The sequence below is a fragment of the Mastomys coucha genome, unplaced genomic scaffold (genome assembly GCF_008632895.1).
Source record: "Mastomys coucha isolate ucsf_1 unplaced genomic scaffold, UCSF_Mcou_1 pScaffold6, whole genome shotgun sequence".
Lineage (NCBI taxonomy): Eukaryota > Metazoa > Chordata > Mammalia > Rodentia > Muridae > Mastomys > Mastomys coucha.
In genome coordinates this window covers 119,538,622-119,556,821 of record NW_022196912.1, presented here as the reverse complement: position 1 = coordinate 119,556,821, position 18,200 = coordinate 119,538,622, and the positions used below count along the sequence as shown (strand labels likewise).

General features: G+C 38.1%; 1 protein-coding gene across 9 annotated transcripts in view; it reads right to left on the bottom strand.

Moving 5' to 3' along the window:
• Papola (poly(A) polymerase alpha) overlaps positions 1-18,200 on the bottom strand; it is a 53,273-nt gene that overhangs the window by 17,405 nt on the left and 17,668 nt on the right. For 5 of the 9 annotated variants that reach the window (XM_031357573.1, XM_031357570.1, XM_031357576.1 and 2 more), the window contains exons 4-15: positions 16,290-16,371; positions 15,109-15,218; positions 14,496-14,549; positions 13,238-13,349; positions 12,313-12,402; positions 12,083-12,221; positions 10,544-10,616; positions 9,193-9,313; positions 8,245-8,329; positions 3,392-3,445; positions 2,852-2,971; positions 1,198-1,307 (exon numbers count right to left, since the gene is read on the bottom strand). In XM_031357573.1, the coding sequence (XP_031213433.1) occupies positions 1,198-1,307; positions 2,852-2,971; positions 3,392-3,445; positions 8,245-8,329; positions 9,193-9,313; positions 10,544-10,616; positions 12,083-12,221; positions 12,313-12,402; positions 13,238-13,349; positions 14,496-14,549; positions 15,109-15,218; positions 16,290-16,371 (1,150 nt within the window). Of the gene's footprint in view, positions 1-1,197; positions 1,308-2,851; positions 2,972-3,391; positions 3,446-6,036; positions 6,067-8,244; positions 8,330-9,192; positions 9,314-10,543; positions 10,617-12,082; positions 12,222-12,312; positions 12,403-13,237; positions 13,350-14,495; positions 14,550-15,108; positions 15,219-16,289; positions 16,372-18,200 lie in introns of all 9 variants that reach the window. The other 4 variants (XM_031357571.1, XM_031357568.1, XM_031357567.1 and 1 more) reach the window with 1 other exon arrangement.

Below are 18,200 nucleotides of genomic sequence, written 5' to 3'. Positions count from 1 at the left end.
TGGACATTAGACCATGGTGTCGCACAAACCTTAATGACCAAGGTACCTTACAACAGCCAATCTGAAAAACTTATGTTGTAAATTCTACTACGTAAGAAGAGGTCTGACTGTCTCTCAGATGGGCTTGACAGGAGTCCCATGACAGAACCAAGCAACTTTCCCCTTAACAGTATTAAAAGGACTTTGGCTTCTCAGTACCTCAGTCCTGTCTGGGAACTTGGCTGGCTGCTTTCTTACAGCGAGTGCCAATCGGTTCTGTCTGCCTGTGCCTTCCTTCATCAGCTTTCACACACCCTCCCAGCCAGTGGCCTTCCACACACTATTTCACACATGTAGACAACTCAGTGACCGACAGCGTGTAGACTGTGGCTTTGCTGGAAAGAAGGCTCATCACTTCACAGGCCGGTCAGAGCAGGAGAGCACTGGGTTTGGTGGAATCCAAACTCCAGAAAGCAAAACAGCAGAAAGAGAATATTACTACCTCTCTCCTCACTTATAACCAATGGGTGTCAAAGTGACTGTTAAATAAATTGTCGTCCATTACCCCTCTTTTCAGCTAAGTAGGTTAAATTTTTATAAAATGTTAAATCCATTTTCATAAAGGAAAAATCAGTGAAAAAAGCAAAAATGCTAATTAACATGTTTTAAAGTGTGATCTGGAGGATGTTTGAAAGAGAAGAATTAGCTTTAGGACAATGCACTGGCATCCCTGTAAGGCTCACAAATTCCTTTAACTGCTGTGTACATCTATACACAAATCACAAAGATTTTGACACTCATTCTACCACTTTAAAGCTTTCAACTAAAACATCTCATCTTTATCTAAGAATCCAAGTTCATCCAACATATAGACATAACTGCCCTGCTCCCTATATGAGCTAATAATATTCCTTTGGCCTATCTTTACCAGAAGTTAAATGTCTTTAAGTTACCAAAATTTCAGCGTCAATCTCTAAACATCAAGATGATTGAAATAAGTTGTTTGTCTCAAAATACAGGCAAATCAAATTACAAATGGTCTCACCTAACTTTAAGGCCTATCTCAACACAGAAGTTATTTTTTACTAAACATTACTGAATGCACTAATCTTACTCTAATGATTACTGTTCAGTACTCAATTACTACAAAAAAGCACTACTAACTATGTATGTACATCAAGGAACATTGATGAGTTCATTATTCAAATGAAGACATACCTGTGTCTGTGAAAGACTGGATATCATAGGTGAGGTCGACACTGAGATTTTCAGAGTTTTCAGTTTTTTTAAACACTAACCCAATCACCCACATTGTGCGAAATTCTTCCCTGCAAGGAACATTACCACAGGCCATTAGGAGTCAGGAGAGCATGGCTGTTGATGATGAGTTCACAGCCTAGGCAAGGTATGTGGGAAATGTAATTCAAATGTATAAGTAAACAAGCTCTGAGTCCAAATCCCATCAAAAGATGCCTGCCCTCCCCATTCCTGTCATCTAGACCATGGCTATACAAACAAGCTTCCCAAACAATAGCCTTACATCTTCTGTATTGTACTGATGAGTCCAAAGTATTTGTGGCACTAATATTTGTTAAATGTGTTTCAAATAGTAAGGGGGGTGGGGAGGGAGCATAACGCTTTTTGCAAAAGTGTTACATAGGTATAATTTCTATATAGAAAGTCTGTACTTTCACTAGGCATGGTGGTGTACACCTTTAATCACAGCAGTTGGGAGGCAAAGGCAGGTGGATCACCAGTTTGAGGCCAGGCTAGACTATATACAATATACTATCTCAAAAACCAAATTAAGTAACTCTTTTAAATGATTCAAAGGAAAAAAATTCAATCTATTTCACTAGAATACTCAAACTCAAGAGCAAACTCAAGTCTTAACCTAGACTTCCTGATCATCCTTTCTTCAAAGTTTATCACTCAAAGTGTTCTAAATTCTAAATGTTAAAGCAAGAACAAAAGCATGAACTAACTTCTAAGACCCTAAACAAAAAGGTGAGCCTACTTTCCATTTACCAGTCTCTGCAATGGTCCACATTCCATCCTGAATCAGGCATTTGCAAGTTTAAATCAAAATATATTCCCTTAAAATAAAGAGCAAAGACAGATGCTTGGTAAAACAGCCTACACTATTGTATAAAACTGAAGGAATGTTAGAAATACTCAAAACTGGAATAGAACAGATCTACAGAATATCAATACCTAATCAGATAACAGGCTTCATTATCAAGGACTACTACCGGAGAAAACAAATCTACTTCAGTGCCAATTCTTCTCAAGAAATTATTCAATGTTTCTGGTGAGGGAAACCACAGATATAAATGCTAAATTAATACTAAAAAAACTTAAGATCTATCCAAAATTGGTAAAACAGGGAATACTGAGAAACTAAGGTACACTATACTTCCTGATGAAAATTGTATCCAGAAGAGAAAAGTCAGCAAAAAAAAAAAGAAAAAAAATCAAACAACTTCAGATATATAATCAAGAGCTTCTCTGTGGATCCTTATAAAACAGACCAAAAAAAAAAAAAAAAAAAAAAAAAAAAAAAAAAGAATAAAAAATAAAAAACAGTAAGCTGAAGATAGATCATCAGCAAAAAGCAAAGCCAGATAGTCTCCCTCTAGAAGGAAATGGCTGTTGCATATGCCTGTAAGCCCAGGAAAGTCCAGGCTAAGATATAAGGACCACAAGCTCCAGGCCAGTCTGGGCTACAACCTGTCTCCAAAGTCAACCTCAAAGTACCTATGAACACATCCACACACAAGGTGAAAGGGTAGGGCGTGGTCAAGCTGCCCATGAACACATCCACACAGGAGGTGAAAGGGTAGGTATGGGACTCAATGGGAAACATGCTTACCTGTCAGGACTTTCTTTGGGAGCTGGAAATGACTGGGGATTCACATGAGCCAGTGTAATAAATTCATTCTTCTCCAAGCTTCCAACCAGGATGCGGATTTTTGATTCCACCAAGCCCACCCTAGAAAAATGTCATTAATAATAATGAGATTCTATGAAATTTGTATGCAAATCAACTTTTCATGTAAAAAGATTTATATATATATATATATATATAAAATGCATATACCAAGGCTATTCCTTCAAATACAAAACTATGAGACTTAGTTAGGATCTACCAAAAAATGACAAACTGGATGAAAAAAAGAGAAAACTGGGTTAACTTTATACAAACAGAAATTTAGGAGAATTATGTCAGGCCTAAGTGTTAGCAAGCTGAGCTGAGCTGAGCTAAGCAACGATAAACGCCGTCAAGAAGGAAGCCATGGTCTCTCTACAGCAGTTAAGTCAGCAGGCTCCTTGAGCAGCAGCCGCCTCCCACACCTGTGTCTGAGCTTACTCTCCACCTGAGTCATTTCAGCCATGCCTCCTGACTACTCACCATTCCAGACGCTGCTTTTCCGTGGGCGCACTTGCTAGAAGTACAATATAATGCCTTTGAAGATAAAGACAACATGCTATTTACTTTATTTATGTGCTCTGTGCTGGATCTTATAACCATAATGTAATAAGGTTCCTCACACTGATAGACCAACATTGATTTAACAAGGGGGGTTTCCAATCAGTGTGTACATAAAATCATGTAAGTTAAATTCCATGGTTTCACTATTGGCAAGTTGGATTTTCTACAACAAACTATAAATAATTACCAAAAGAGTAGCTAAATTTTTGGTTGAAAAATCATTACACAGTAATTTTGCTCAACAATCCAACAGAGTGTTCTACCTAGAAAATTAACAAAGACGCTCACGGAAAAACAATCTATCAAAAGAAAACTGTTTTCATGGAAACCAAAAAACAGGGCTCTTGACACAAAAATAATCATTCATATATAGATACTACAAAAGTTAACTTCAAAAATAACATCAAGCACATCAGGGCTCCAGTAATATCACATGGCACTTATCAACCACCCATCCAAACAAACGGTTTAAACCGCTGCAATGGCCATCTGCAGTTAAGACTGTCCTGAGAGTAGAAAAAGTGATTTCTACTCAGAGCTTAAGTCACATTTAAAATGTAGAAATTCCAAGTTTGCACTTCAAAAAATATCACCATGGGCAAGTATCTATTCTTAGGACGTTTGAAAGCAATTACAACTAAATTACTAGACAATTCTTAAACTAACAGAATAAACCACTCTGTATGTATCTTTCTGAGTTTTACATAAGCAGCTTTACTACAAAAGCAAACTGAAGTATTACCTAGTGGACACCAGACAGGGAGGTGCCAGCATAGTCTAGTCTGAAAAGTCTGAGAACCTTCTGTTGTTCTTTCACATCTTCCAAGTAATGTTGCCAGTCAAAAGCAAACACAACTATCAACCACAGTAAGCCCATCTATGAAAACGGTCGTTCAAACTCTTTACAACTCTACACACAGCTTTAGAAATCACATGCCACCTGGACAAGAGAATGGTATTTGTCTTGGTGGAAAAGTACTATCAAAAATTCACTAAATTAACAGAAATTTATAAAGTAGAGAAAAATACTAAAAGCTCAAGACACGCAAAAATGAGGTGGGGCTACAGAAATAATAAGTATGCCCGGCTATACAGCCATGTTGTCTACAGCCACAGAAAGGAGTGCTCACTTTCCCATCTGGTCAGCATTAGTTCAAACAAGCCAATCCAAACAGTCAAGAGTCACAAAAAAGCACTCAGTTCATGCACTTTGTGTACAGAGAAACTCAAACTAGGAATCATACAAATCAAGCAAAATCCTGACATGGTTAATCACATTTCAGGGTTACTGAGTCATTAAAAGAGGTGACCTCATTATGGGAAGAGATGCAAGCACTCTCAAGGTGTAGCAGCTATCAGAGCAGACACACATACAGAACTTCACAAGTGTCAAGCTGCCTAAGTTTCACAAAGCACAGCTTTTCCAATTCTATCTTAGTACAGTTAACGTGGACTTATTACTCAGGTTGGACAGGCACTTGATGCTCTTGCCTCCACCTCCCATGTGCTGGGATTACAGGCCAGCAAACCCCATACCCATCAATAATAAAGTAGATTTCCCCCTCGCTCCCCTGAAAATTAATACTCTTACTGAACACCTGGATCTTCGGCAAAAGACTAAATGATGCACCACAACACTGTTTACAAATACAAAAACATACAATCCATTTTAACATAATTTTGTTGGCAATCCAAAGGCTAAAAGTAAGTTCAACTTGACTATTCAGGACATCCCAATAGAGGGATGTTTCTTCTTCTCTGTATACTTAGATACACATACATATTTACCTATGAATATCTCATAGCAAGATTTATGGGATAAATTTATATGTAGCTATATTTTAATAAAATTGATGTAAAATCAATTCATTTAAAATAGGCTGTAAATATTTTAACACAATTTAATAGAAAGCAGTGACTTCTTAAACCAAAAATCTCCAATTAGTTTTCATAAAAAAACCCTGCATTTTTCTATAATTTTACTTTTATATGTATGGGTATTTTGCCTGCATATGTCTGTGTACCGTGTACATAAGTGCCCACAAAAGCCAGAATAGGGAGACGGATCCCTAGAACTGGGGTTACAGTCGGTTGTAAGCTGCCATGTGGGTCCTAGAAATTGATCTCAGTTCTTCTGGAAGAACAGGCAGTGTTCCTAATTGCTGAGTCATTCTAGTCCCAAAATCTGCTTTTTAAAAACACTAGAGCTGGTATCCAACTCCCAAAAATCTCAAGAATCCTCCAGAGCATATCCATTTCTAGACTACATTGTAATCCCCCAAACTCTGATACTTCTCATGCCTTTCAGGCACCAACTAGCTCAAATGTCTCCAGGAAGAATCTAGGGTTAATGCCATTGTTATTCCCCTAAGATTTCATATACAGACATAAATTAAATGAATTAAAATTTATGTAAAACTGTTCTCAGGCTAAGAAAGAACATACCTCATCTAGTAGAGTGTTTTCCTAATAAAAAGTTCTAAGAATACTTAAGTTGTTATAGTTATTTACCAAAAAAGCATTCTGTAAGTAGGTTTCTTGGCCATTTCATCTCAGTACTTTACCTGGGTAGATGACAGGTCAGATACCAAGCACTGAAAGAAAAACCTATCTCTTAGTCAAAATCCTTATAATTCTCTTTAAATTCATAAGCAAGAATTACAGTTCACTAAAGGTGTGCTGCTGCTGGTTTTCTGTGGGGGGAGGGGGTGCTCATATATTCCAAACTGATTTTGAACTTGCTATGTAGCTCAGGGTGACCTTGAAATCTTGTTTCTCCTGCTTTTGCCTCCCTCCCATGTGGTGAGATTACCTGTATCCAAGCAAACTCAGATTTTATGAGCAATCGTAAGGCTAATTTTTACACATTTTTACACTTGCTTTCCTAGTACACTACTCCCTGATCCTTGTGAAACTAGCCAATAGTCAGATCTCCTAATGCCCATGGCATGTTACTTAACAAGCTACAATTATTAAAATACAAAGAGTATTTATTTAAAACTTGAAAAATTTATAATACAATGCCATTCCTTTCTTCAGGCAAACTCCCACCCCACTATTTGAAAATGGATGAGTTTATATTTCAGGTGAATGAAATCTCTCCTATGGTCCCCCTCTCTTTCAAGAAAAGCAGGAATATTTTACACAATTTAAAATCCTAAACACAAGACTTTTCAAGGCATGCTCCACACAAAGCTGACCGACCTGTGTGTCAGCAGCCTCAATTCTTGTAGGTCTTGATTACAGCTACTAAGAACCCACTTCAGGCTACAGTGTAACTGGTGCTTCCCACAGACGCAATGTTTCAATTGCTCCAATCTACCTGCGTCCTCACGTGCAGAGCAGCTAGATCTTACATTCTCCAGTGTGATTGGGTTTAAAATTCTGTGATACAAACCTGCTGCTACAGCCTCATCTTGGTAGTTTTTTAAAAGGATGATTGCCTCAGGTGTCAGGAAAAGTATTACTAACCCTCTTGCCAGCCAAGACCTTCCAGGTGCTACAGCAAAGCCTAGGGTGTTATCACCCACCAGCCTCTCACAGTCCTAGCAGAGCATAGTCCATGCTAGCATCCACCTTCCCTCAAGCCCAAGCTAATGAAGCAGAAATTCATCTTTCTCCAGCTCTTGTAATTACAGATGTAAGACAGGAAAACAAGTGTTCATGTTTGAGACTCCGCAACTGAGAAGAGCTGGTATCTACCTTTTGAGGCCTTAATCTTTTGGGGTAACTATGTCTCAAGTATGTTATTTTTCTCAAGTGTTGGCACATGATTGCTAATGGTCGTCAGTTATCTCCTCAGCATTAAAGAAACAGAATGATGTGCCGATGAGAATGACAGCCTAGAGATGGGCGTGACCACGAGCACTGCAGCATTACGCTGCCCCGACTCTGACAACACACAGTGCTCCCCGAACACAACAGGTAAACTGACTCCATCACTGCATTTCATGCAAGATACAGAAACAAAACACGGAGACATCATGAAGGTCATCATTCTTACTTTTAATTTGGGAAAAATATAAAATAGTTTTGCTTAAATTATTGTAACAAAACACAGTCCAACATAAAAATGGTCAGGAAAGTCTCAAGCATTAAAGCAAAAATTTAAGTGGGGCTTTGCTTGACTCTCAGCCCAGGGCAAAGAAAGCTCGAGTCCAGATTTGGTTCTTGTTCTTTTTGTAAGATTTATTGTAACTTACATTTTCAACACGACACAATTCATGAGGCTTTTTAACCTCTAAGGTAGTAAAGCATTATATTAAAAGACATTAATAAGTTATACCCACTTAAATTGTTAGAAAACTATTTGCAGACATATTTTTGAGGGGGGGGGGGATGTGCTAATTATTGAAAACATGTAATCAGCCAAACGCCGACATTTCATTATTAGGTCTGTGCATGTTCTAAACTATCCCAGGAAGCTTTCAGAATTAAAAGTAGAAATTTCTTGAGAAAGAACCTTTTAACTTTTTGAGTGCTACCCACCTGCTAGGGTGCAGACACTCTCCTGGTGACAGACCTAGAAGAACTGAGGCTGCTGACACACAGTAGGACTGCTAGTCAATCAAGCAACAAAAGTGTGAGGCTAACACACTGTACTGATAAAGAAAAAAACAGTTTACTAAAAATGCTAAGTCCTTTTTGACAATAAGGAAAATCGTACAGACATTGGAGAGACTTGTCCCCTAACCTGGCAAGAGGAGACAGACATATCCACTGCTAAACCACTACTTAAGAGCAACATGGCTGGCATGCCTTAAAATACATACTTGTACTTCTGAAAGAAGTTTGGAGCTTCAAAAAGTTTGGACCACTCTGCCTTACTCAGCAAAATTTCATCTGTGATAGCAAGACCTAAATTAAAAACATATTAGAATATTTGTATGTTTCAACCTAGCAATCTAGAATTTTAAATAATTTTAAACATACCACATGCATTCACTATAGTCCTAAATATTAGCAAATGGAAGTTTTACTTTACAACCTTGGAGTACATTCTTACACATATCTCACAAGCACTGGAGAATTTTCTGAGAGCCACATTTCTGGTAAAATGCCATTATTAGTAAAATTTCATGCTCACACGAAGGCTCCAAGTAAAGCATAGTAGTTACCTGAGGAATCATAAGTTCCCCATATAATGTTTCTGCCTTTTAAAATCAAGTTACTGCTATCTCTAAACGGCCAAGAAGTCTTTCCCATTAAAAACCTTCCTTGTAGGGAACACAAGAGTAGTCAACTTAAAGCTTAAGATGGTACACAGCCTTTTGTACTTGACACTTTCAGCCATCTTGGTCTTTGAGGAATTAAGACAACTAGCAATACCTTCAAATTTAGAATAAACTGGGGCCCAGAGTCAAGGATCTTCTCAAAGACAGAGTTTTGGCCCCAACCACACTCCAAGTTCTTTTCCGAGGAGTGTAAAAAGTCTGTACATCCCTTGAGTAACCCAGGAAGACGAAGTGGCACCAGCTCTGATGTAAGAAGGCCCTGACATAGCCTTGAGCCAATGTCCAAGTCTATAAATATTGCTTCATTCTGACATACTGTCAGGGTAAACCGCTCAAACACTTGAGTTACTCTCCAACACATAAGCAAAAATAAATGCACAAACCCAGTCTGGCAACTCAATTCAATCACACAACTAGCTGACTGCTGGGTCGGCAACAGTAGGCAGACCCTTCTGTATGAAGTAGAGCAGAAGCAGAAACACTTACCTTGTTTAAACTCCTCAACCATGACCATCCGTGTTGAAACGGACACATTGTACGTGGAGTTCTGTTGTGGGTATGCTGGTGTAATTATAGGCATAAGATGGTACCTATCACTGGGGTTTACCTACATACAACAACAGCCAATCAGTTTCTTCAAGTACATATACAACAGATACTTGGACTTTTACCCCTTGTTAAACTGAACCAATGATTACATTTTACTTCATTCATAGCTGGAGTTGAGAAATAAAACACATGTCAAGAGACTGTTTTATAGAAATTTCTTACAGAAGAAAAGATCTAGTCAACAGTCTGTTCCCAAGATGGAGGTATGACTACCTTGCAAACTGACTGCATGTACCTGCTGGCAAAAACCAAACAAAGCAGAAAAACGTAGTTGCAAATCTACTGCTTTTCTGTATTCAGCAGCATAAATGAGAGTGCCTGCAAAATTACACTTTTAAGTGTTCTTCTAAAACTGACATTAAGTAAGATGAGACTGTCCTTGCAACCTTCAGCCATCAGTGAAATCTTATTGACAGAAGTAGAACAGCTCTGGGCCGGTGAGACACCAGGATGAGTTAGTGACTGCTCATGTGTGCATTGTGTGGTTCATCCCCACAGAAGCAACTACGACCTAGACTCTCCTTTAAATGCCTGAGGCTCAGGCAACTTGAAAGCACACAGCTTAGGGCGGGGCCCAAAAGGACTTATAAGATTTTGATATTGTAATAAAAAACAAATTTTTAAAAATTATGATCTCAAAAACCTGGAAAGTTTTGATTCCAATGAATTCCTCTTATCAATGAATAAAGCTACTGTTACTCACACCTAAAAGTCTAAGTAGTAAACGCTATCTGTAACTCTTCCACAAAGTGGGGGATCTTCCCTAACACATTCTGCATCTCTCACCTAAACCAGACTTTACAATTACAGCACAGTCACTGCAATCCTGCTTAGGAGCCATATGCTACATACAAACTATGCAAGAGCTTTCTAAAACAAGCCAATTTAACAAAATACTTAGATCAAATAAAAAAATATACAGGGATTTTTAGTATCCTTTTATTTTTTTTTTAAGCACAAATGCCCATACAACTTTGACTTACAAGATAGTGCTATACGGAATAAGTTGTTAGTGAAATCTGTATCAACTGTGTACAATTAAATGTGGTTTACAGGGTACAGCATTACACTTCTCACACCAGAAGACAATTAGAGAGCAGGTCATCTATAACAAGTGAAATATGAGTGTGTCCACTCATGTGTAAGAACTGGGCGGCCTCCTTGTTTATGCAGGTGACTTTTGTTATTGAACAGTGTGAATTTGTAGGGGAAAAAATAATACACTAACCCTTGGGTCCCACACAGGCAAATTAAGATTGCATTCTTCAGGCTGTTTCAATAGCACTGGATTTGGCCATTCCCTGTTCAAAAAGATTGTAGCACTTGATAAGACTATTGGACAATAGCATCTAAACGTTTCTGTTAAACAAACAGCATTCGTGAATGCAACCCTGCCTCACTCATTCAGCATATACACCAGAGCCCCTCGTTCCCTTCTGTATACGTACTTATTCGTACTACTCCTCTAGGAAATCAAACTATGACAGCTTTCTCAAACTCATGTCAGACATCTGCTCTGCTGGAGAACAGATACAGCACTATTCAAACAAGTAAGTGCCACCTCAGACATCTAGTGTGTTCACCTCAGCCTCTAACAAGGCTAATACCATTTAAGGAAAAAACTCCTGTCTTCACACTAGTTCCATCCACGGGCATATGCGAAGTGACTTGTAACTATAGTCAAGGTGCTAGGAGTAACTGCAAAGGTTAACAAGGATGATGCTTTCTATGATTACTATATATAATAGTCATGTTATAAAATGTATTAATGCTACTTTAGTCGGGCATAAAGATCAAAGATAAAAGTTTCTTTTGCTTAGTATAAATCAAGCTGGCCTAATAGAAATGTTCATGGACCTACTAGAAATGTTCTGCATCTAATCTTAGCACAGCTCCCTCTCCAAGACAAAGGCAAAGCAGCAGAGATACACTGGAAAGAGCAGTAGCTATAAATTAAATCCAGACTCTGTTACCAAACAACTGCAAAGGAACAAGTTTTTCTTCACATGAAGAAAGGAAAGTATTGGCAATATGAAAGACAAATGTCTTTAAAATAATCTGACTAAAACCCCAACTCTTGGTGTTAAAGTAACTACCTCAAATTGGCAGTGTCTTGGATTTTTCTTAAATCAAAACTCATCAACATGTGTATCTTGATTAGGAAACTTTAATGGATCTGGGCTAACAAGTCTCAAAGATCGAATGACTACATTTATTTTTCAGTCACTTAACATATTTTTTTAAAAAATTATTATAAAAGTGACACCTTTAAGGTTTTACCAAGTTAATGACAGCTGAAGGTAAAACACAATCACAAACCAATATGGCCTATGGCTAGAAGCCATCAGAATGAAAGAGTGGTGTGTGTGAGTTCTACCCACCCTATTAACAGAGCAGATGGCAGAACACATTAGAGTAGCTAAGTTCAGAGTTTATTTGGAGGGTAGGCTCACACATAGGTTTTATTTGCCTTATGACCCTGGCAGAACTAGGGGGAAAAAAATGGAGTTAAGGTTTGCCTTTTCACATACAATGTCTCTTCCCAACATGGCAGCTGTATCTTCAACTAAAACTGGTTAGGTTTTGGCGGGACTGGTGACTAAACTCAAGGCCTTGTGCATGCCGAGCAAGCAGTCTATCACTGAGCTACACCCTCAGCCCACACACTAAAATTGAAATCTGAAACCAGCTGTAGAAATGTCACAGAAATAAGACTAAACTTCGGTGTCTACAATCAATTTTATTGTAATATAATCTAAAAACATACCATTTAGAAAATACCAAGAAAAATTTATGTACAAGAGTTGATGCTATTGCATTTGGATAAAGCTGGCAAGTTCTTGCTACTAGCATAGCCCAGGAAACACCACCGAGGAAACCTAATATATTGGAATAGATGTTGTGCCCTGTTGATAAGGGAAAAGCAAAAAGATTAAGTTAGTGTTGATGAAGAGCTTCAATGTTTTTAATAAGCTAGCCAACAAATTCTGAACTCACGTTTGGCCCACAGTTTGATGGCTCTCAGAGTTAACCTGAAGTTGTCAATGTTTGGTACTAGATGTAAAATCTCATCGGTTACCCTGCAACCTGATTAACGGGAGTGAGAGAAACACAACATTAAGCCTCAGGTGTTATGACAGTGTCATCAATTTTCTAAGACTATCCTCAAATTAAAACCTTATTTGGTGGAATGACTATGTGACTTCAATAGTTAAAAGGCATGAAATCAAGTAGTTCTTTCCTGTCCCAAGCACAATCCCTAATCACAGCTAACACACCTAGCAGTTTGCTTAATCTCAACCTTACAACTCATGACTTTTTCTATATATATTCCCTGAGGAGTTAGTTAGTCCATCTAAGCTTCTAATAGTTGTTCCAAAGCACAGATAATGAGCCTTATTAACATTCTTTTAAAGAGAAAACCCTTTACATTTATCTGATAAGATTATAAATCAACTATCAAATGCATATTAATGAGGGCTACACAGTAAAGCCTCAAATCACTAGCAACATTATGTCAGTTTTTTTTTAAAAGATTATTTATTTTTATGCATATGAGTACACTGTAGCTGTACAGATGGTTGTGAGCCACCATGTGGTTGCTGGAATTTGAACTCAGGACCTTCAGAAGAGCAGTCAGTACTCTTGAGCACTGAGCCATCTCTCCAGACCCCAATGTCAGTCTTTTTAAGGATGTAATATACCATTAATAACAGGGAAAAGTGAAAGGTCATCAGTGAGCAAATCAACTAGCAGACACAACTCTGTAGCCTTTCCAAGGTAAAGAATTTTTTATTATACCCATTATGCATTTACACTGGCTACAAAAACCTTCATTGCAAAGCATACGTTTTAAAAACTACTAATTACTATTTGACAAAAAGCCCTTCGACTTCACAAAAGGAAGCAGGCTTTTACATACCATTAAGGCTTCTTATGCATCTTATATCTAGGTTTTTAAGCAGACTGTCATCTCGTAGGTCCAAATCTTCTGGAATAGTCTGCAGTGCTAATCTTGCAAACAAAATATCAATCTAAAACAAAAATAAAATCTAACATTCCATATCTGTCAAACTACATTTATGGCATTTCTATTAAAAAAAAAATTCTTAAAGCCCTCTCATCAACCATGAACCTTGCAATGGCTACAACAGCCTCACAAAAAGCCCATGCTGTATACACAGGCATATTAAACGAGAGGCTAAAGCACGAGTACAGTGAGATGACACGGAGCCTAACCAACAGTACATGTCATTTCAACCGTTAGTCAGTCTTAAGTCTAGCTTTGCTAGATGCATACACTGAAATTAAGTACTGGTTTAGCACCTGCAGGAGCTATAAGCTGGCTGCACACTTAAAGGGGGCAAAATTGAGACAGATACACTCACAATGAGCTAAGAAAGGAACTCACATTTTCATTTATTTTCACATAAAAAGCAAAAACAATATGTACACAGTCACTTTATATTTTAATTATAGATATCTTTATGTTTAAATACTGACTATAACTCAAAACTATGCAAATTTAATTCTTAACCAAATTTAACAATTTTGGCTACTTATTAAAGACAATAGTTCAATCTTTCATAAGCTAGGTATCTTATATAGCAATTCTAAAAACTGCCTCTGTAACTATATTTTTAAAAAAACAGCAAGTCATCATTATTGCAGTATCTCCAGCTTTATAGTCAGCAACATCATCAACACAATACCATCACTTTACAAAAGAAGTAAAGCAAGAGTATATTCTGTGGCAACAACTCTCTGCTCCAAAAAACCTAGGTGAGGTGGGACACTAGCTCTATCACACTCCTTAAAGCTCTGTCACACTCACACTGCCCTCATCTTTTCAAAGTACTTATACAAATTAACCTAAATAAAATGGCTACTTGGAAAAGCAGACTAAAACACAAAGTTCACAGAGGAAGAAAATACTACAGAACTATTCTGCAGTAGCTTCCAGTCCAAAGTCCTTTGCTCACATTTCCACTCAAGGCTTAGAAAAGAACCTACCTAATGCACATGCTCTACAAAGAATGGACACCCATTTATAAGACAAAAAAAAAAATTGTTGGGATTAACCAACTCACAAATTCTTACTGGCAATCAAATGTTTATCTAAATTGACCAAGATCCAGGATAGCCCATATCAAAAGCTGCCCACTAGGACTAGGCCTTACCTCTATTCCATCAAAACAGAGTTTGATAACTGGTACAAATGCCTCTTCAACAGCCTGTGAGAAAGTGAACAAGTTTAGTTCCTGAAGCTCCATCATAAGCCCATGTTAAATGCTTCCACTACCTTTTACTTAGTCTGGACCAGGGACTCAGTTAGACCAACACAGCTTAGAATACTCTGAACTTCTGCTCCTCCTGCCTCTACTTCCCAAGTACCAGGATTACAGGTAAGCTATGTGGCTACATTGCTACTTTTAAAAATATGACATTTGAAATTCTTTCACCATAATTTAGCATAATTCCCAACAAAAATAAGTTCTTAGCTATGAACTTTAACACTCAAGCCTGGAGGTTCAAAATCCTCCATTTATATCATAGGAAATGTGGCTGCTCAGACATTACTTACTGTGTTTGCTTCTGTGTCCCAATTTGTAAGGAGTTTACAGGTTTATCATTCTAGTTTTATTGTAAAATACAAAGACACGTATTTGCTGAGTGCTTAAAATTGCCTAGCAAATGTGACAGCTCAATTAAATGATTCCTCTACCTGTAAATACATTTATCAAAAACTAAATGGGATTTAACTCTTCCTCTCTTGCCCCAATATGTACATACTCTTAAATCTTTCACTTCTTCTTGTAATTTCAATTTATCATAAAATGAGGTGAAAAAGTCACTTCGATCAACATGTCTTGGCGCAACACACAACGCATCGATATCAGCACCTTAAAAAAAGGAAATCAACTGTCACACAGTAGTACAAGTACTCCAATCTTATCAGTAACAGTATAAGATTTGTTTTGACAAGATATTGGCAAGCTTTCTAGAACTCTGCCATCTTGACAAACACAACCAGCCAGTAGGGAAAGACACTGCTAACTAATGGGCATAATTTTCTTCAGACATACTATATTTGAAATGGACTCTATAAACAAGTCAAAACAAGGGTGGGCCAGGACTTTCCTGGAGAGCCCTAATCCATGGTCCTGATTTCATCAACACACAAACACAGTTTTCCTTTATGTCTTTTTCAATGGTGCTTCTCTGCTCAAAGTATTAAAACTAAAAACTTGCATAGAGATGTTTAGTAGGCATCCTACTAAAAAGTGGCCTGCAGTGAACAAGGCACACAACACATATCAAAGTAAATATTCAATGTGATCACCGGAAGCTATGGACGCACTGATTCAGCTTTTCCTAAGCTGTATTTTACAATCTATTTGCAATTAAAAAAAAAAAATGAGGCCGGGCGGTGGTGGCGCACGCCTTTAATCCTAGCACTTGGGAGGCGGAGGCAGGCGGATTTCCGAGTTCGAGGCCAGCCTGGTCTACAGAGAGAGTACCAGGACAGCCGGGGCTACAGAGAGAAACCCTGTCTCAAAAAACCAAAAAAGAAAAAAAAATGAGGACAAGAAAATGACAAGACTTTCTTAGAGCTCTGATACTTTCTTCTCACATCCAGTGTGATACTCTTCAGAAAGAAAGAAGGAATCTACGGAGAATTGTCCATAGACCACAGTGGAAGTTGCTCTGCACCCACACTTTACAATGCAAGAAACTAGCCAAGTGTTGTTCAATTCAGAAAACATGCCTTACTCCACTGGTTAACTGAGCTTATTACTGCACTGAATTACAGACATCAGGTATAGAAGCTTTGTCTGATCTTAAAAAAAAATTAAGACTCCTTAAGGATTCACTTCCATGATAACCAATGCTTGTGTAGGATTCATTAAAAACTGTTAAAATCTTACGAAATACAAGTTCTATTAGCTCAAAGTAAGCAAAATATTACCTACCTTTTGTATGTACTCCTAGTCTGTAAGATCCAAAAGTAAAAATTTTTCCTCCAACATTTTCAATTACCGATTGTGGAAGATTCTGTTGAACAAACAATGGTTGTTAGTAAAGCAAGGAAACCAATTCAAATGACAGAACAACTTCTCAGTTGTTATTTGTTAATTTATGGGGAAGATCTTTCTGGGTTTTTTGTTCTATTAATTAATTCCAAGAACTGGAATTATAAAAATGTTAACGATGTTATACTTTTAAAAAAGCAGCAGCAGCATCAGGATGTGTAGTTGAGGTGGCAGAGCCCTTGAGTGTTCATCAGCTCCTAAGCTGGTCCTCAGCTCAACAGAAAACTGTGACTGTGGCACACACCTGCAATCCTCAACCCCAGGGACGTGGTGGAAGGAGGATCCACATTCAAGGTCACCCTCACCTTTATATATGGACCTTGAGGCCAGCCTGCCTATAAGAACCCCCATCTCGAAGCATAAGTACATGCCAGGCAGTGGTAGTGCATGCCTTTAATCCTAGCACTTGCAAGGAAGATCAGGTAGCTCTCTGTAAGTTCGAGGCCAGCCTGGTCTAGAGTGAGTTCCAGGACAGCGAAGGCTATACAGAGAAACACTAAAAACAAAAAAACCAAACAACAACAAAGGAACTAAAAACAACAGCAGCAGCAAAACCAAAATCCTATGGAGGCATAAAACCACAACTAGCCTAAGTGATCTGACACAGGAAAAGCATGGTGAGGAGCCATGCTACCTAATTTCTAATCATACTAGAGCCAGGAGCAAAAATATGAAGCTGACACAAAACAATACTACACAGACCAAAAGAACACAGCAGAGGACACAGAGATAAATCACACAGCGGCAGCCTTTCTCATCACAAATCCATGTTCTTGAACCTGTTGCCCCAAAAATGAAAAGTTTTGGGACTGGCCTCACAAGCTCTCTACTATCTACTTAGTTATGGATAGCCCATGACAGCAGGGTGGTACACAGCCTTGCCATCCCTCATCATGAGTCAGGAGGCCAAAAGCAGTCTGGACTACATGAAACCCTATCTCAAAAGACAGGACAGGCCTAGTTTTAAAATAAATAACCAATCAATCAACCAACCAATCAATCAAAGGTTCTGACCAGGATTGGTGGCAACAACTACTGTACTCCCAGAACCAGGAAGGTAAAGTCATCATGAGATCCAGGTGGGGAAGTCCAAGGCCTACCTAAATACTATATAAATACTAAATACATACTAAAACCCTTTGTCAAGATATGAACCAGCTGTGGCTTTGTCTACTTGACAAAGTAGAGTGTTTAAGCATCTAAGAAACAGGTCTTCCAATAAACCCAAGTTTCTTACATAAGACCAGCACCAACTTCAAAGAATAAAAATACCTCAGCTTGGACACTTCTTGCTCAGCCCATAAAACTTACCTTTCCAATTTTTCTATCAAAAAGAAAATCTGTTAATGATGCATGTGGGACATAAAAACTGCCATTTAGAATGCTCTACTTGTTCAATTTTTATTTTTTTATTTTTTTTTTTTTGGTTTTCTTCGAGACAGGGTTTCTCTGTGTAGCCCTGGCTGTACTGGAACTCACTCTGTAGACCAGGCTGGCCTCGAACTCAAATCCTCCTGCCTCTGCCTCTCAAGTGCTAGGGATTAAAGAAGTGAGCCACCACTGCCCGGCTTCAAATTTTCTTTATAAAGATTTATTTATTTATTTCATGTATGTGGGTACACTGTCACTGTCTTCAGACACACCAGAACAGGGCATTGGATGTCCATTACAGATGGTTGTGAGCCACCATGTGGTTACTGGGAATTAAACTCAAAACCTCTGGAAGAGTGCTCATCTCTCTAGCTCTAGCTGTTCAAATTTTTTTTTTTTTTTTTTTTTTTTTTTTTTTTT